General features: G+C 35.9%; 2 protein-coding genes across 2 annotated transcripts; both read left to right on the top strand.

Moving 5' to 3' along the window:
* Window positions 1-8,779: 8,779 nt before the first annotated feature.
* Window positions 8,780-13,773, top strand: LOC135625535 (probable sulfate transporter 3.3). The gene is made up of 13 exons (XM_065130465.1): window positions 8,780-9,148; window positions 9,231-9,279; window positions 9,362-9,569; window positions 9,650-9,821; window positions 9,933-9,998; window positions 11,478-11,591; window positions 11,690-11,806; window positions 12,020-12,146; window positions 12,241-12,527; window positions 12,608-12,798; window positions 12,892-12,971; window positions 13,248-13,324; window positions 13,394-13,773. The coding sequence occupies exons 1-13, from the start codon at window positions 8,843-8,845 to the stop codon at window positions 13,565-13,567; spliced, it is 1,968 nt and encodes a 655-aa protein (XP_064986537.1). The 5' UTR covers window positions 8,780-8,842; the 3' UTR covers window positions 13,568-13,773.
* A 408-nt stretch (window positions 13,774-14,181) lies between these two features.
* On the top strand, window positions 14,182-19,221 carry LOC135624176 (aluminum-activated malate transporter 9-like). Its single transcript, XM_065127583.1, has 6 exons — window positions 14,182-14,672; window positions 15,223-15,360; window positions 15,463-15,732; window positions 15,915-16,051; window positions 16,146-16,292; window positions 18,418-19,221. Exons 1-6 carry the CDS (start codon window positions 14,327-14,329, stop codon window positions 19,084-19,086), a joined length of 1,707 nt encoding a protein of 568 aa, XP_064983655.1. The 5' UTR covers window positions 14,182-14,326; the 3' UTR covers window positions 19,087-19,221.
* The last annotated feature ends 1,395 nt before the right edge of the window (window positions 19,222-20,616 follow it).

The following is a 20,616-nucleotide window of genomic DNA, read 5'->3' as shown; positions in this document are numbered from 1 at the left end:
CTCTACTCGAATTACTCTGACATCGCTCATCTGAGTAGGGAAACAAGATGGACTACGGCAATTAGAAATTTCGGGTGCTCGAGAAGGAAGGAGCTACTGGAAGTGAGGAAATGCTAGGAGGCAGATGACCATGAATGGCATCAATCTCCAAGTTCTTCTTAAAGGTGGTCTTCCACAACTGTGTATTACCCTTGAAGCTCTCCAATTCTCACATCATGAGCTTCGCCCCACCCCATATAACATTCTGATGGAAATTGGATCTGTATGATAATCGCAGTGGATCATGCCCGCTCTTATTGAGGTTGTATTGCTTTTGTTCTGCTTACTTGTTTTGCCATTGATCCTGGAAGAAAATTTTGCCATGATATCAAATTCCACAAAAGAACACAAAACCATTAGCGATAATCTTCTTTTCCAAAAAACAGCTTAGCTTAATTATGAACATTGTCTCATGACGAACTAACAGATGAAATAATAGATACAGAGAACAGAGATTATGTTGAAGTCGGGAAATAAATGTAAAGCCGTTGCTAGTAGAAGACATGTCCCCTAATCAAAGTTTGACATCATTTGACTCCAAGGATTCTGCTTGCAGTTTTGAAAAAATAACCTAGTCTAGATAGTTCAATGCAATAAACTACTAGCACAAAACAAAAGAAAAGAAAAAGAATATTCACATAACAGAATTATGTTTGCAACAAAAACTGAACTTTTACTTGATTGCAGTTAACTTACCTTGGTCAAGGAGAAATGCTTGCCGCATTATGCACAATGAATGTCACTCAAGTTCCAGATCCAAGATGCATAACAAAAGGTGAATGTCCGGCTTACTGGATCCTATAAATAAAATCTAGGATAGAGTCCCGATCGGAACCTCCATTGAAGTGCGAGTGTTTCTTTGTAAAGATGTTGAAAAGATAAAGCAGATTGCAGACTAGCGACTCGATGGGGAATAATCTCAGCTATAAATGAAAATCTATCAGAAAAGAATAACTAAGACTAATCTGAGTCATACTTTTGTGCATTCCTAATATGCTAATTCACATAGGATGATGGATTGCAGCTGACTTCAGACACTATTCAGGGAAAATGAGATCGCTATGTTTCCATTAAAGTACGAAACTTGTATGATGGCTAAACGCAACTTATGTTAGTAGAAGCAATCCCGTAAGGTGACATATTAACCAGCACATAGCACCTTTACACCTTCAAAGAGAAAGGGTAATTATACATATCCACCAACCATATAAAGAAAATGCAAACATCATCATAAGTTAGAAGGAAGTGGGATACTTTAGATAAATGCAGTCATCATCATACTTCAGATACTGGATTTTTACATAATTACTTTTTCATGTGTGCATCCAGTGCATTAGATCTTCAATGAACAGACTTCTTTTCAATGAAAAGTTGTTTATTAAATCTTTACAAATGCCTTATCACCTTCTCTAGCAATTTTCAGCAACACTATGATTAACTTGAACTCTATCTCAAACAATGGTTGCTTGGGATTGATACTCTGCTGAATCAATCGTAAGGCTTGTCGCCCTTCCAACATTCCAAAGGCACAAAAAAAGAAAAAAAAAACAATTGCAAAGTAAGCTCATGTGAAAAATATGATTAGATTTTGTTTATGTTCACTCAAGCTTTCTCCTCAAGCAATTTTTCATTTTTCTAAAACCATAGCCAATTCATAAGCCCCAAAAACCTATGTTTATCAGTGAAGGAACTTCTAGATGGTCAAACTCATAATACTAAGATTGCTACAACCCGCGAAACTATGATATATATTCTTAATGCTTTTTAATCCTATATCAGATGACAAGCAATCAAGTTTACTAAAATTGGAAATCTGGTCTCGAACATGTGATTTGGGACAATATCAATAAAAAGTAATTAAAAATAAAAAAAAAACAATTTATCAGACATTCACACTCTGGAGTCCATTCATGAGCTACTAGACATATATACTCATATTTAAATTTACCATGTTTGAAGGAACTCATGAGGATGGCAAGCAATCCAGTTCATGAAAATTGGAGACCTGGTCGCAAACATGTAATTGGGGCACTATCGATAAACAGTAATTAAAAGTAAATAAATCTTTTTTTATCAAACATTGGCACTCTGGAATCCATTTATGAGCTACTAAACATATATTCATATTTAAATTTAACATTTTTGAAGGAACTCATGAGGACCACAGAGATGTCACTGATACTGAACAATTTCCAAAGAGAGAAAGCAAGATGACCTTACAACATAGTTTAATATTTTAAAAAAATTAATTGTTAGCGGCTTTAAATTATAGTAACATTTAATGGATGTCATTCTTCAGAGTAGTAGACAAATTCACCATGGTTAATATTAGTTGAATATTTACATAAGATTGATATTGTCATAACAGAGATAGCATTGATTAGATTAGGACACTCACACATTCCATGGTGTAATAATTTCATTTTCCTTTTAGATCCACTTCTTTAGAAAAAGAAACGTAAAGGGAAGAATCATGCCACACTCATATACCATTGGAGATCCACATAACACTAGATTTTGTTTCAACCTGAAAGTTAATGTGAACAGATCAATCTGGTTTATCATTAAGTTGCAAGGACTTGCAGATGGTACCGGTGGTATCGATCAGAGATGTCGCGGCACTGACTTGCAGATGGCCTCGACGGAGAGGTGCTTACAAGAAGGTGACGGAGGAGGCACCGATATGACCAGGGCGGCTGCTGCCGTCCCGACTCTGGAGCACTAATTGGGGAAGCAGGAGACGGAGGGAGGAGACTTGACGATGAACTCCAAGGTGTCATCCAAGTAGGCGGTGATAGTGACGGCAGTGGCGTGTCCAGCTTGTACTCCTGGGAGCGCGCGTTGAAGTCCTTGCAGAAAACCATCAGGTTGAGCCGGTCGTTCCCGAGGGCGAGGAAGGCGCCACCGGCAGGCACGATGAGGCGGCGTGGATCATCCCGGGCTTGGAAGAAAGATGGGCCCCGCTGAGGCTTTCCTTTCCAAGTCTATTATTGGGCCGGCCATGAAGCCCAACTTCAGATAGCCGGTGCCACTATTTGGGTTCACTAACGTATTCTATTTTTGCCGGTTTTGCATATATATATATATATATATATATATATATATATAATATTTGCCTCTCCGAATTTTATTATATATATATATATATGGATAATTATTTTAGATATTTAAAATTCTCCGCATTACTTTCACCAAGTATTTGATTCTTTATTTCCTAAAATTTGAAGGGGCAAATGTAAAGATTACTAAATTAAAACGGATAGAGAAGGGAATTAATATCGATTTAAATTCATTGTAATGGATGGTTGACCAATGAAGATTAAGGACAATGACTACGAATTTTGTATAACAAAAAGTATATACGTTACAATATTAAACTCAAGTATAAAAGGGAAAATAAAAAAAAACATTAGGAAAAAAATTATATATAAGAAATTTTACCTTTATATTTTTATGCTATTTAATTTATAAATATTTTATGTTATACATATTTAAACTCGACTAGTCTCACCTAAAAAAATCAATCAATATTGATAATACCGACAATATATAAATTGACATCGAAGATGGGACAAGATATCATTATGAGATTTATAAACAATGATGATGGTATTACTTATCTCTCTCCCAATTCGACTTGTCTCGCTCTTTATAAAATTTAAAAGTGATAATATTATATTAATAAAATTATATTTTAGAGAGTTGAGTAAAACTGTATCTATTCAAAAGATGTTTGTGTTGCCATGATATGCATGAAATAAAAAAATCTTTTATAATTTATAGACAGGAAGTGGGAATATATATATATATATATATATATATATATATATATATATATATATATATATATATATATATATATATATGATCGAATTGGACATCAGAAAACATAAAAGAAATCTCCTTAGAATATCATGAGACTGTGAATCTCAAATAGCACCAATCATCATATATAAAGATCCATAATTATGAATGTATTCATCAACTATTTTGTTATAGAAGTGTCTAATCCTAATTATCATAGGATTAAAAATAAAAACAAAGTCAAGTTGCAGGCAGAAGTCAGGTCGTCAAAGAGATGAAATGTTTTTTTTTTTTTGTTGAAATCAATGTAAGAATAATGATTTTTTTAAAAAAATAATATTTTTTTTCATTTTCCACTTTCCTATTCTTGTGAGTGAACCTTATAGTTCTGCTTTCATCAGCAAAATGACCTAGGAAACACAATTTACTGGTTAAGGTTAGACCTGATGGTGTCTCTGGATCCTATATGTTTGGACGGTAACTACATACAGTAGTTAGTAGCTTTCAGTGCTGAGGAGCCGCTTGAGCTCGAAACATTAATTTTCTGCTAACTCCATGGCCCAAAACATCACGGCATCTATGACAACAGCAAAGAGTCAAGATGCGTGCCCACTTTGTGTGTGTGAGAGAGAGAGAGAGAGAGAGAGAGAGAGAGAGAGGTTATCCTTCTCTCATCTTAAATTACTCGTCCTTTAAAGATCGAACCAAATAAGAACGCATACAATATTTAAAACAAGATGCATGGAGAAACCTATGGAGAGAGAGAGAGAGAGAGAGAGTGGCTATCCTTCTCTCATCTTAAAGATCGAACCAAATAAGAAGGAATGCAATATTTAAAACAAGATGCATGGAGAAACCTATGGAACAGAAGTAAAAAGTAGGCGTTCTTTTGGTCCGAACTTATAGTTCATTACTCCTCTGAAGATTATGATGAACATCATAAAGTCTTCATGCTTTTGATTCCATCCCTCCTCACCACCTTTCTTTCTCTCTCTTCCATTATGTATGATCTCGACCTGTCTGGATCTCCTTTACGCATGACGCTCTAACAGGACTACACCATTGAATTCGGCCGCCCACCCAATATACCAAATCCCACCTCTCTTTTGGTAAAGCACCGGAATCTTTCTTTTCTCCCACTTTTTCTCCCCGATCCTTGCACACACACGCACATATCGCTGCTACATGTGTTGTCTTGCAACGATCTATCCTCTGCAACTCTTAAGAACGATGGAAGTCAATTTAGTGCATTAAAGTGTCTCTCTTTCTCATCTTACTCGTGTTACAACTCCATCTCACACTTGGCAATACACTGCATTTAATTCCATCCACGAGGAGTGCCCATGGCAAAGGTGAAGGAATATAATACGCCCAAAAGTGAAGAAAACTACAGCAAGTCTCGGTGTCGATGTCAATGTGTATATTTCTTTTTCTCTAACGAGTACAAGACCAGTTAATACCTATCATTCCACCCTCGTCCATATCCATGGATGACATACAATACCATACAATTCAGATGCTGGTTAATGACTGTTAACACCTCTCATCATTCCCAACTCACATAAAATGATAGGATGAGAAAAATGTAAATAAATACTCCTTTTTATTTTGTTCTTTTGACGATCTGATCACTTGCTTGATATCTAAAATAAAAATCAACTACTATGTTTAACAACAGGTGATGAAATCCAATTTAGCGTTGTTTATAATTAATTCTTTTGTTAAATTATATGTTAATTCTTTTGTTAAATTATAATATTTTTAATTTAATCAAATCAGTTACAATAGTTTTTATTACTAAATTGAAAACACTGTGACAATATTCAAAGAATACCGTAATTTATTTAATCTTATTATATGTATTAAAGTTTTATAAAATATTTTATTTGAGAGTTTTTAAATATTTTTTTTATAGAAATTAAGAATATTTTGATATATTTCAAAATAAAGGATCACAAATCCTTTTTTGTATAATCCTAAATTTAGGTCTATAATTATTTGAAAATATTATTATACTTGTTTTCATTAATTGGAAAGTAAAAATAATAAAAAGGATGCATTTATAATTACAATGTATTTGATTGGATCTATAATGTTTTTATAAATGAAGTAGAAGAATATAATTCTAATCATAAATAATATAATTGAGTTTCAATTAATTGAAATCCTCACTAACCATAACTATCAACTGTTACTATAAGGTATTGACTTATTCGAAAATAATTTATATATAAATTTGAACGATAATGAAATAAAATTGTGAAGGTTTTGATGTATTTTCAAATAAAACATGGTAAAAGCTCTAATTTTTCACACTTTATCTTGAATTTAGGTATAAATATTTCAGAAAATATTATAACATTTATGAAATAATTATAATTAAAAAGAATAAGATATTGTTTAATTACATTATCTTTTAATGGAGTGATGTGTTTACTATACTAAAAAAAAAACTAAAAATATTATAGCTTTATTAAAAAACACTATAAAACTTGGCCAGTTTAACCAAGCTTAATTTACAAAGAAATCCCCTTCTCATAGTATTTTGGTTATTTTATCGAGTGAAGGATTCTTGATAAATATAGAAATGAGGGGGCAATGACACATAAATATTCAAAATCTAAGGTATTTTTCCTAATATATTCGAGTATTATCTTATAATTTATATAAATGTTTATCTTATACCTATTATATTCTTTATACTTATTTTGTATGATTTATGGTAGAGCAGATTTTGGTTGTTGGAGTAGGAGGTTGATTCGGATCAATATTTTTCTTCTTCGAGCTGGTCTCAGAATGAAACTTTTCGAATTACTCATTCAAACCCTGCAAAACTATATCAGGACAATTCTTATACATTGAGGATAGAGAGGTCGAGGCAGGTGACAAAGTCAAGGGGACATTGATAGTTGGGGATCTTATGGAAGAGGCTTTGCCCAAAGTTTAAAAGCTGACCTAACTAAGCCGGTAACTCCAAACTCAGGAACACATTGTTGAAAGCTTAGAAGGGTAGCCAGATCGGCTTGTTCCTTTTGTCCATTTACTTTTTTTTTTTTTTCAAGTCAAGAAGTTCATTTTGATATTTAAGAATTCCCAAGGATAATGTAACTACTTCTTCTATATATATATAAATTTCTTTTCAAGTCAAAAATGTCTTTACAAATTTTTACTACAATTGTCGAAAAAGTTACAAAGTTTTCCTAAGACACATTGGTCATCCCTCCTTTTGGCACTTAAAAGGAGATTTTAGTTGTATGACTGAAGGCTGATTTAGATTCACCATTATTCTTCTTTTAACTAGTCTCAAAGTAAAATTCTCGAAGTCGGATGTTCGTACCCTAAAAAATTGCGTTGGGGGTATTTTCGATGATGTTCCCCTAATGCTTAAGTTAGTAACCTAATTGGACAAGATGAACTAAGATTATTTTATATATATTGACGTATTTTTTCATCTCCTTTTTACAGTGGGTATTTGGGGCCATTGTCCTCTCTCATTACATAGTTTATATAGTAATAAGTGTGTAAAAATCGATCAAAACCATCATCCATTAACGTCGAGCTATTATACCCTCTCATTACACTATCTATACAGTGATAGGAGTGTGACAATCAATCATACTCGTTTTTCAGTTGGCATTTATTGTACGTTATCACTTAACACTAATATGGTGATGGATGACCATTTAGGTGGCTTGGTCATGATGACTATGTAGAGCTTATCATTTGAACATGTGGATCTTATTAGTTTAACATAGGAGAGAGAACAGTTGTATCCTTTACATGGAGTCGAGATGCCAAAAAAATATAGCTATTGTGTCTGGCATGATAGCTACATTATTTTTATCATAACACTTTAAAATGTATATATGATAACTAATTATTTATTTTATGACTATATCACATATTTGAATTTTCTATCTAGGTTAATAATTTTATACTAGTTATCACATTTATCTATATATCTTGTTTCTTATGTTATTTATTATCATTTTTTATCACATATTTTATTTTATATTTCTTATTAAGTTAATTATATATTTTTATATTATTTTTATGTGCCTGATCATTTTGTAACACATAATTCGTAATATTTTACGCTTTTAATTTCGTTATTTTTAGACAACTATTATATCAAACTATGATATATTTGTTTCTTCAATATTTTGAAAATTTTATATAAAGCATTAAATTTGTTGCCAAATTCTAACATTTGAGAATGTATTCAAATGGCAGGTATTTCATATGAGAAAAATGGAAGGAGAAAATATAAGAAGGTACTTAATGATTGACCCGTCCATATATAGTGCTCGGTCTATCAAAGGCTTCCAACTACAGTAAACTAAGAAAGAACTGCTTCGATTAGAACATGACAAAGTTATTTATTAAGTTCCATTTTTGTTGAATTAATTAAAGCTGCAGTCTCGTAAGATAAGGAAGAAGGTGGTAGGAAGTGTAGGAACGATTGCCTCATCCATCGGTGTTCGTACGATCACCGACTCATCTAGCATTAATTGTGAATCTATCCAATTAATACATGACATATTAGGAATCAAATTACGATGTTTTAGAATGGATTAGAGTTATCGTAAGATCCTGGGATCAGAATTTAGTATTTATCACTCGTCAAAATCATGTATTTTATTGAGAAAAGAAAAAGATAAGCAATCCCTTGGCCAAATCTGTGGATATCCACCCATTCCCCACCTATCCCTTCGAATCCATAGTGTGTTTTCTCGCTGTGCATGCATCTTTCCCTACCTCTTCTTTTTTGGGCCTTCCTCCTTTCCCCCCTCCCCCCACCACCTTCTCGTCCCCTTTGTTCTCCTCCTCCTTTTGTTGGATAGTACTTTTGTTCTGTAGCGGTCCTCTTATGATAGCCTTCGGGATAGATTCCGGATGGTGAAGTCCCTTTTAAATAGAGGACGAGGCCAGGTGACCCGTTTCAACTCTGAGAGAGGGGGACAGATCACCGGTTTAGGTTGTGAGGGAGCGGACTGACATGGAGGGAGAGTGCAAGAGAAGAGGAGAAGGACAAGTGGAGATAGGGGTGATGATGGAGGCGGTGCACAAGGTGGAGGCGGCGCCACCGCAGAGCACGGTGGACAAGATGAAGTTGCGGCTCAAGGAGACCTTCTTCCCCGACGACCCATTCCGCCGGTTCAAAGGGCAACCACCGAGGCGGAAATGGGTGCTGGGAGCGCAGTACCTCTTCCCCATTCTGGACTGGGCGCCCAACTACAGCCTCTCCTTCTTCAAGTCCGACCTCGTGGCCGGGCTCACCATTGCCAGCTTAGCCATCCCGCAGGCAACGTGCCCACTCCCTCCTATATCGATCTCTCATCTTTCTTTTTCTGTGTTGGAAGATGATGTTAACTGATATCCTTCAGGGTATAAGCTACGCCAAGCTCGCTAATCTGCCTCCCATCATCGGGCTCTGTGAGTCTCTCGGACTGCATGAATACATGTGTTGTAGGTTTCGCATGCATGCTAAATGTGTACACCTCAAATATGACTACAGATTCGAGCTTCGTGCCGCCTCTCGTGTACTCGGTGTTGGGGAGCTCGAGGGATCTCGCAGTCGGTCCGGTGTCCATTGCATCGCTGATAATGGGGTCGATGCTGAGGCAAGCGGTGAACCCGAACACCGATCCCTTTCTCTTCCTTCAGCTGGCCTTCACCGCCACCTTCTTCGCGGGGATCTTCCAAGCGTCTCTGGGGATCCTGAGGTCAGAACTCTGTTTGATCTCCATCTCCATGATCGCTGCACGATTCATTCTATAATTATGGATATTCTTGTACTGGTAAGGTTGGGATTCATCATAGACTTCTTGTCAAAGGCTACACTGGTTGGGTTCATGGCCGGCGCTGCCATTATCGTTTCTCTCCAGCAACTCAAAAACCTACTGGGGATCGTCCATTTCACCAAAAAGATGGCTGTGATTCCGGTGTTGAGCTCTGTTTTCCACAACACCCACGAGGTTCTCTTCCTCCTCCTCTTCCTTGTTGTTTTACTCTTTACTTCATTCAATGAACAAGGTTAAATAGCAATTATGACTCAGAAGACGTTAAAAAGGCTTTTGTTCGTGCAGTGGTCATGGCAAACGATAGTAATGGGAATCAGCTTCCTGGCCTTCCTGCTGCTGGCGAGACACGTTGTATGTTTCCTCTTGTGCTTGTCCTGCTTGCTTTTGTCGACATGCACATGAAGAACATATAGACTACGGAGGAATGATTTAGTTGTCCGTACTGTCACTGCTACACACATTCACGGGTTCTGCCTCTTTGCTCTTCAATCATATGTATATGTTTATACGTCTACGTAAGAATAACATGGAGATATATATATATATATATATATATATATATATATATATATATATATATATATATATATAGTAGTAGTAGTAGGATAAACTCTACATCCGAAAAATATGAACCCGACCTAAAATTCTTTGATGTAGATAATATAACGTACATGTGGTGGTGGTCAGATCAAATCAAGAATCACATGCTGCAAAATTATAGTTCTTTTGGCTTTATATTATGATTCGGACACGAGAGCTTAATCAATCCAGGACAAGTATAGTTTCACCCACTATCAAGATACGACATAATTGGAACAGTAATCTTTAATCCATTTTATTTAGTCTTTCGTGATCATCTGTCATGTCGTGATATCCCAACTTGGAACTGTGTGCTGACATAAGGTTGTCAATGATTGACCAATATCAAGACAGTGGATACATACAAATTGATTTGGATCTGATCCACAACTTTTCATGCTTCGGTCCATCCCACTTTATATAGACCTCACGAGATTGTTATCCCTTATATATGGACTCTCCCTCAAAAAGTTGATAGTCCGATCCACCACGATTATAGAATCAATTAAGAGTAAATTGTATGTGTGGGTATATATGTCTATGATCGCTCAAGGATGCTTTATGTTGTAGAATCAAATTGAGTTTGAAAACTATGTGGATTCTCTCTTGAATCCATGTGAGTTCACTCTATTTTATGTTCATGTTAAGTTGTGATTCTCTATTTGTTGTCCCTCTTCTTCTGTTCCCAAGGATTTCATGTGATGCCTCATGACATGTGCACCTCGAGAACATATATATATATATATATATATATATATATATATATATATATATATATATATATTCTCAAATTTATATTCACCATAATAAATCATTTAATTCCCAACCTTAATAACTGCTGCTACTTGGAATCACATAGGCAAGATTAGGTAAATTTTCTTATCTTTTTCTTATACATAAATAAAGTGTTATTTATGATTAGAGTGTTACTTACATATCCTTCGTTCTGTTGAACTCTGTTTATATTTGGAGGTAAATTTCAGCTTAAATTCCTTCCAATATGTGATTATGAGTTGGACATATTGTTTTTTTTTTTTGCAAATTAAAAATAAAAAAATCCAGCAACTCTGTTATTCACTGTCTCATCTTGTGACAGAATCAAGTTCAAACAACTAATTGATAGTGGATAGAGTTAAGTTTGAGTTATTAGTTCCTTAATGATAACAATAGTGCTTATGATTCTTGTTGCTAGATGCATTATTAAGATGTTGACTCATTTTGTACATTAATAGCCTGAAAATTTGAATGCAGAGCATAAGAAGGCCAAAGCTGTTCTGGTTGTCAGTCGGAGCGCCATTGACCTCTGTTATCATTTCCACCCTTGTTGTTTTCCTGCTCAAAGCTCAGAATCATGGAATCAGCATTGTTTGTGCCACCTTTCCTCTCTTTCGTTTCTTTTAACTCTATGATCATGCTAATATTATTTCTTCTATTCTCGTAAAATCTACATGTTGTATGTGCAGATTGGGAAACTGAAATGTGGGTTGAACCGCCCATCATGGGATAATTTACTTTTCGACAGTACCTACTTAGGCACTACCATGAAAACTGGAATTGTCACTGGGATCATCTCCCTTACTGTAAGCTCTCTCTTTCATCTACACAAAAGTTCACAGAGCCAATCAGTGTTATATTATTATATTTTCTTGACATCACCACCAAATGTTCCAGTAGTTGCGTTCAATGTCGAAAATGTTCCTCAGTGTTTAGATGAAAATTATTATGCCTTACACATTTCTAGTCAAGGAATTGCTTGCTAATCTCTTTTTCTTCTTCTTCTTCTTCTTCTCTAGGAAGGAATTGCAAGTGGAAGAACGTTTGCTTCGCTCAGGGGCTACCAAGTTGATGGGAACAAGGAAATGATGGCCATAGGGCTGATGAACATCGTGGGTTCTTGCACCTCATGCTATGTTACTACAGGTAATCTCAAACACTTGCCATCTACCTCGCTGCCTCTTGAGAGATCCCAGTAGCACTTGCAAACGACTTACTCCCAACTCATGAACTCTTTTAGGAGCCTTCTCCCGTTCTGCCGTGAACCACAATGCCGGATGCAAGACTGCAATGTCCAACGTAGTGATGGCTTTGACGGTGATGGTGACGCTCCTCTTCCTCATGCCATTGTTCGCCTACACCCCCAACGTTGTGCTTGCTGCTATCATCATTGCTGCAGTCATTGGCCTCATTGATGTTCCCGCCGCTTACAACATCTGGAAGCTGGATAAGGTTGACTTCCTTGTTTGCATGTCTTCCTTCCTTGGTGTCATCTTCATCTCAGTTCAGGAGGGCCTTGCGATCGCGGTAACGATCAATCATGCCTCAGTCTCCCATCTATCGTCGATGTTCTTCGCTAATATACGTCTGTTTTCCTGTGAATATAGGTTGGTTTATCGATATTTAGAATCCTTCTCCAGACCACAAGACCTAAGATGATTGCTCTAGGGAACATTCCAGGGACAAACATATACAGAGACCTGCATCAGTACAAGGATGCTAAAAGAGTTCCTGGGTTCCTCGTACTTGCTGTTGAAGCCCCCATTAACTTCTCAAACACCACATATCTAAATGAAAGGTTTGCTGCACTAACTCCTAACGATCAATGCTAATCTGTTCAAGAACATAGTCTTCGCCTCATGAGATATCATTCCCTTTGCATTATTCGTAGGATAACAAGGTGGATAGAAAATGAAAACAGCATGGAAGAGAAAGAAACAAATCTTCGATTTCTAATACTGGATTTGTCAGGTACTATTCTATTCTTTTTCTCTACCTCTCGATCCCGAAAACATTTTTTTTATCTTTAGATGAATTTATAGGGATTGTTTTGCCTTTAAAGTTCTGCCAACCATGCAGAAGTATATCAAATAAGATTGTCTTGTATATTAGTTTCATCCTCAAGTAGCGCATGCAACAAAATAGAAGATTTCTTCTGATAGCAAGGCATGCTTTGATCAAAGCAATCGTTTGTGCTTCTTAAGAGAAGGCATACTTGTATACTGACCCTTGAAGATTAAATTTCAGCCGTGCCTACTGTAGACACAAGCGGAATCTCATTTCTAATTGATCTAAAGAAATCGACAGAGAAACATGGTCTTGAGGTAGGCACGAGTACAGGAACTTATCTCTTTTCCCCTTGTAGAACATCAATACTTATGATCTGCTTACAGCTTACCCTTGTAAATCCTACGGGAGAAGTCATGGAGAAACTCCAGCGAGCAAACAAAATCCATGACTTCCTTGGCGTCAATTTCCTCCACTTGACAATCGCAGAGGCTGTGTTTTCACTCTCATCACAGAACAAGCTACAACAGCAGGAGGTCTCATCCTCGTTATTCATCTGAAATGAGTACAGCTTAAACAGCTTAATAATGGACGAAGCTGTAATGTTTGTGTAGTTCATCAATTAAGGATATCAGAGTACATGTATATTATATGTTGCCATTTTGTTGCGACAATATGTTCCTTTTCAGTTTCTTTGTGTCATCTTAGGTTTATGGAAAGTACATTACAAGCTTTGTTTATTATAAAAAGCGAGTGCTTTGTATCACACACAATTCTCAGATCATCATGACATTCCAAAAATACCCCTACTGGGGCCCACAATCTATCTAAAGGGACCCCGCCCTTGGCAAGGAGTGACATCTCACAGCTGTTGCCGACTTGCATTACTTATTTCTCTTCCATCGTTGGCCATGAAATGGTCGTGCCACGCTCGTGTCCAAGGAATGCTGGTTTGCACGACCCACACGGTGGGTTTCCTTATTGTTTCTCATATATATATATATATATATATATAGAAGCGGCAATTGTGTTAAAATTGTTATATATATATTTATATTTATGAACTTTTGAGGGGTGTCAGTACATGCATCCACATATACTTTGACGACGATAAATAATCATCATAAATGCACATACATCATTGTCTGTTTCTTCCACCTTCCTCCCTCGCGCTTGCATTTGTTCCCCCTTCTTTTCCCTTTCAACGACTCTTCTCCCTCCGACGAAAACCCACAACAGACCACTGCGCTGTCATCTCCGCAATCTCCAGTGGTCAACGCAACAGAGAGGATCGGAAACGCCGCCACGACCGTCGTCGGATGGCCCCCAAGCTTGAATCCTTCCATTACAACTTCGAGCAGCGGAGCAACGAACGGCTCCTCTCCTCCACCATCCTCTACCACGAACCTTACCCCCGGCAGCGTGGCTGCTTCCACCGCCTCGCCGACGGGGCCGCAGCCACGTGGGCTTGCCTCTGCGGGCTGGCCGTCGAGGGCTGGGAGTTCGGTCGGTCGGACCCCCGTAAGGTCGTGTTCGCCGCCAAGATGGGCCTCGCCCTCACCATCATCTCCCTCCTCATCTTCCTGAGGGTGACCTTCCATGACCTCTCCAAGCACTCCGTCTGGGCCATCCTCACCGTCGTCGTTGTCTTCGAGTTCAGCATAGGTGGGTGCGGTGACCAATGATCGATCATACCTCCATGTCGTCCTCGTTTCTCTCTATAACTTTATTTCATGCATTAAGGTGCAGGAAGAATGTTCGAGTCGCTGTTTGAATGCCTATCTGTGCTTTGAAAAATGAATGCCCTTTTTTCATATCTAATTTTAGCTTGTTTCATGGTTTGTCTGGATGTATGGGACGAGATAGTGGAGGTTTCTTTACATTGATCAACATCTTAATTAGTCCTTTTTATTCTCAGTTTTCATTAGATTTGTTACAAGAATCCTTAGTTTGTAAATGGATTTATATTGGCCATCTCATCATGTTAAACCGAGCCGATCTTACAGTTTTAACATTTTCTAGAGAAAATGTGGAAAATGATTTGCTGTTGCGGTTCTAACAGATACAAAAGTCATAGATTCAATTTTGTTTCTTTCTGAGAATTCTGATGTGAGCACATGACTTGGCCATCAAAGAATGTTCTCCATGTTTTCTTCAACTTCTTAATCTGGTGCATGCTTAATTCAGTCTCAGTACCCAAGTCTGCATCATGCAGGTGCCACACTAAGCAAAGGGCTTAATCGGGGTTTAGGAACACTACTTTCTGGAGGCCTTGCTCTAGGTGTTGCAGAAATAGCAACCCTGACCGGAGATTGGGAGGAAGTACTTGTAATTATTAGTATCTTTGTTGTTGGTGAGATACTAAACAATTGTGACTTGCTTTCTTCCTCAAGTTATTTGAACTAGATGGTACTAATTTTTTGCTTCTTTCATTTTTAATGAATTGCAATGCCAGGATTTTTTGCAAGCTTTATAAAGCTCTACCCGACGATGCAGCCTTATGAATACGGCTTTCGAGTTTTCTTGCTCACATTTTGTTACATTGTGGTGTCCGGATATAGGACAAGGGCATTTATGGAGACTGCAGTCAGTCGGTTTATACTAATTGCGCTTGGTGCAGGCATTGGGTTGGGAGTAAATATTTGCATTTATCCAATCTGGGCAGGAGAGGATTTGCACAACCTAGTAACAAAGAACTTCACTGGTCTAGCCAAGTCTTTGGAAGGTATAAATTGAATCTATCGATATGCAAAATGGTGCTTGAACTTCCCATTAAAGCATTCAAAATTTTGAAATTACACTATGATTAACAATAAATATTCTTCAGTTGGAAGTTACATATCCGTACTCTCATATTGTTACAACCAGAACACTTGTCAGCTGATCTTATTGTCATAATCCTTGTAGGTTGTGTCAATGGATACCTTCAGTGCGTTGAATATGAAAGGGTTCCTTCAAAAATTCTAACATACCAAGCTTATGATGATCCTTTGTACAGTGGGTACAGGTCTGCTGTTCAATCAACAATTCAAGAAGATGCACTTGTATATATCTTTTTGAACTGCAATTCTTTCATGAAATATGCCATTGCTAGAAATGGAAGATGTTAAGTATTTTATTTTCAATGTCTCTTCACAGTTGAGTTTCGCTATCTGGGAGCCACCACATGGTCCTTATAAAATGTGGAATTATCCCTGGAAGAACTATATCAGAGTTAGTGGTGCGCTCAGGCACTGCGCCTTCATGGTTATGGCTTTGCATGGGTGTATACTTTCAGAGATTCAGGTGGGATGCTTTTCTTATGTTATGTTTTCTAGCAGTGGTATTGCTTTACTATATCTTATCTTCTTGAAGATCCTGTTTCAGTTTATTGTGGCAATATTATTTGTTTCTATCAGTTGAATCTGGTAAAAGTGGGATTGCCACCAAGTTTTGCCTTTGTTGGCTCCTACACTGCAGTCAGTTAGTAAATTTTAACCAAACTTGGACTAGGATAGCATTGAGATGATTTTGAAAATCATACTTGTATACTGCCTAAGTCAAAAAGGACTATAAGTATGACAGGGGAAGAGGACAATAGTTTAGGGTATGATTTTTCTTTTTTTTTCGTAATGCAAAACTAATTTTCTTCATTAGTTTTAGTTTTAGTATATATCTTAGTAAGCCTATATACTTCTATGCTGAGTCTCTTTCATATTTAATAGATCTATTGTGGACAGAGTATAGGTCAGGTAAAGTTTAGCAAATAGAAGCTACGTTTGGAGAAATCTAGATATCTTTTTTGTTTGAACTTGGAGAATTATGAAATTACCATAAAGAGCAAATTTTCTCCAACAGACCTCCTAGCTATATAAACATGGGAGGATGTGTAACTCAAAGAGCTGATGTTTGAACTTTAGAAATTATGTAATAAAGTGTGATTAGATTAGTAGCTTGATCTTTAGTTGATACTTTGTGTGGCCCTTTTTTTGTTTTCAATTGGAGGAAACCTTGATAGGAGTATCAAGAAATAGAACGAAACAAGAGAATATTATGTGTAATACCACAGTTTCTTAGGGTGAAAAAAATCACATCATTTTCTAAATTCACATTTAAGGTTGGTATAATCACACTATCAGCTAATGCGTCACACACAAATCCCTTCTCTGATTTTTTTGTCACTGCTAAGTTAACTGCTTCCAATCTTATTATACTGATCTAGCTTTATATATGATTTAAGAGTACTCACTAAAAGAATTTGGAACTTTGCCAACCGCTATAGAACATCAGAATTAATTCGAATGTATATAGTGCTGACTTTAAAACTCTCATAATTTAATATAAGTTAGGTTTTTATTTTATTAGTATGCAACATATGCCCAAATAACACTGATTATAATATGTGGAAATGTCAAAAGAAAATAAACCTACATATTTGATTTTATAAAATAGGATTTTGACATTATTGTTGCTCCTGAATTAAGTTATTTGTTTAAAACCTAGTAAATAAGAATGTTATTAGTGCTTTTCCTTACAGTTTTTTTCTTTTATTCTTTTATTCATACTTTTATAATGTTGTTTGCTATCCGTTAATAAGACACAATTTAGTTTTCTCTGTTACCATGCCTATTACCTTTAATTGTTTGTTTTTACAGTTTAGATGGAACTCCTTTAGCTTGAATAGATGGCCTCTTCTTATCGTTCATTAATGAAATATGATACCATTTATAATTAAGGAATAAAGCAAATTTCTAGATAAAACTTCTCATTGAAGAATTGTTCGTTATGCCATGCAGAAACTTTCATGTTGGATTGCTGGGTTTATATCCTCGATGTTGGTTAATTTCAAAAATGGGCCAACATTGTGATTATATTTTTGTAATGCTTTTGTTGTAGAATCTCTAATTTTGAAATCTCATTGTGCCAATTGAGGCAGGCCAAAGAAGACTATAAGAAACAGCTAAAAGGGATGTCATAATTGTTGATATTCCATCAGATACAGATGATGGAGAAAAGGATCCTTGTAGCTGTTTCCTATAGTTTCAGTTCTCTTGATGTTTTTGATATGCAATAAGAAGTACTTGTGATATTTCTCTATTATCAGTCAAGTAAAATTATCATGCTTTATAATTAAAGCTGAGTTTACCAATCCTCTTCAAAACCTTCAACTATCTATGCTTTACCACTCCATCTTGTCCTCCACTGCAACACATCCTGCCAAAGTTCTCTGTGGTATTGTGTGTTAATATAACCTGACAATCATAATGTAACACTATAATATCTTGGTTATCTATATAGTTAATTGGATCTAGGAGTTCTGTCATTGTTCTGATTTTGAAGCGTATTAAGCTTAATCATGCACACAAGGAGATAGTATAATGCTCCCTTTTCATTTTTATTGTTCTTGCCTCTAATGTGATAAAAATCACAGGCTCCACCAGAAAGCAGACAAATTTTTAGCAGTGAGTTGAAGAGAGTTGGCATCGAAGGTGCTAAAGTGTTGCGCGAGCTTGGGGATTTAATGAAGACGATGACAAAACTAAACAAGCCAAATTTTCTCTTTGAGGTCCATGAAGCTGCTGAAGTGTTGCAGCAGAAGATAGACCGGAAATCATACCTTCTGGTGAATTCAGAAAGCTGGGAAGGTGCAGAGTTTCCTGATGGAACTAAAGGAAATCTAAACAGAACTAACATCACAGAATATGAGAACAATTGCTACACGACAAGATCTTATGTCGAACCACCGTCAACAAGTAGCAATATTCACAGTTCAGTCACCAGCTTCACTGGTTCTCTGCCAAAGATGGACTCGACGCTCCAAAGGCAGATGCAATGGCCTGCTAGGCAGTCATTTAATTCAGAAGTCATGCGTAATGGAGAAGAATCAAGAACTTATGAAAGTGCTAGTGCATTGTCATTGGCAACTTTTTCTTCACTTCTCATTGAATTTGTTGCAAGGCTTCAGAATTTGGTGGAGGCATTTCAAGAGCTGAGTGAAAAAGCCAATTTCGAGGAGCCTGTAGATGAGCCAATATTGGAGACTGCTGGGCTCTGGACCAGAATTAGGAAGTTGTTTTTGAAGAACAAGGAACTAGCTTAGAGGGTGAAGGTTTTTGTCGATTGAAGATTTCCATTGGAGTCTTTCTGAAGGAGAACCATCTAACTTTAGAAAGAACTTTGAAAAAAATTATTATAGGTAAAAAAATCAATAAAAATAATGTATTTTATATTTGAATGAAAAGAATTATATCTTCTTTGCTTTTTTATTTTTTGTTCTTATATTTCTTTTTCTTCCTATTTCATTCTCTCTCTCTACCATCCTACTTTGTTTTACATTAGTTTGCTATTAGAGCTCATCAAAAAACCTGTATCCTATTGGGTTTCAATTAGCAATAAAAGCTTTGATTAATACTCAAGGATCCTTTACATCTCCAATGTCAACCCCTTGAGTGTGGAGTTGGACTTTGGGGGTAACTATCTCTATGAAATTAGTGGATCATATAATTCTTAGTACCCATAAATTTAAAAAAAAATTATTAATTTTTTTGTTGGAAAGAAAAATTGTATCTTTTATTAGATCATGATTTTCATTGCTTCTCTCATTTTCTTTTTTTTATTATATTATAACAATTAACAACATCATTACTAAAAAGTAATTTATCGATGGCATTAGAATCAAATTAATCTTAATTTATTGACTTGATAAGATGAAAACCAAATTAATCCTAATAAATTTCTAAACCAACAACGTGAGGTCCGTTAACAGACCATGAGACAGTTAGTTGATGATTGTCTTAATTCATTGTCTTGAAAAATGATCCAATGAATGAGATAGTTGATGATTGATTAAGCGATATATTCATTCTTCATAATCCATAACTTCAAATTAAGAAATTTTACATACACCCAATTTTACATACACCCTAAGCTTCGAACAAATCCTACGTTCACGTATAGGACACTTGTTTACAATTATTATCTAATAATTTATGATGATCAAGCCTTCCACTTTAATGATAAATTTTTACAACTTACTAGAAATTCATAAACTTAAGTAATGGGATAACGAGTTTGGTTTGATGATAATTTACGAGAAATGTTGACAATTTACGAGAAATATCTAAAACAGTCAAAGTGGAAGTGCTGGATTTTGATAGTAGGTTTGACCATAATATGTTTGATGATTGATTAGATAACTTGGAAGACTACTTTAAGTAGTATGAAATGATTAATATTGAATATATATGATTTACAAAAATGAAACTGATAAAGTCTGCTAGAAAATATTGATAATATATCCAATATAATATTGATGAGAGCCTCTCATCACTTAATGAAAAGTCATGAAATAAAAACTTTTTACATGTTAAAAAACTTAATTAGCAAAGAGTTTTATAGATAATCACAAGGTTTAATAGGATTGTCGAAGGATATCTAAATCTTTGTTGTGCTTAACAGCCGCTGAAGATTTTTCGTTTTTGGTATCATGAAAGTTTCAAGTGTTGATGGCTTCTAAGTTTTGTTTCTTCTAATGATAAGAGAATCATTTACGAAGGTTTAATCTTCGCTGACAAGAAGATTAAATATCAGATCCCTCGAGGAGGTCGGGATCTCAGTGCAAGTCCAATCA

The sequence above is a fragment of the Musa acuminata genome, chromosome BXJ2-10 (assembly GCF_036884655.1).
Source record: "Musa acuminata AAA Group cultivar baxijiao chromosome BXJ2-10, Cavendish_Baxijiao_AAA, whole genome shotgun sequence".
NCBI lineage: Eukaryota > Viridiplantae > Streptophyta > Magnoliopsida > Zingiberales > Musaceae > Musa > Musa acuminata.
This window is presented reverse-complemented; position numbering and strand designations above follow the sequence as displayed.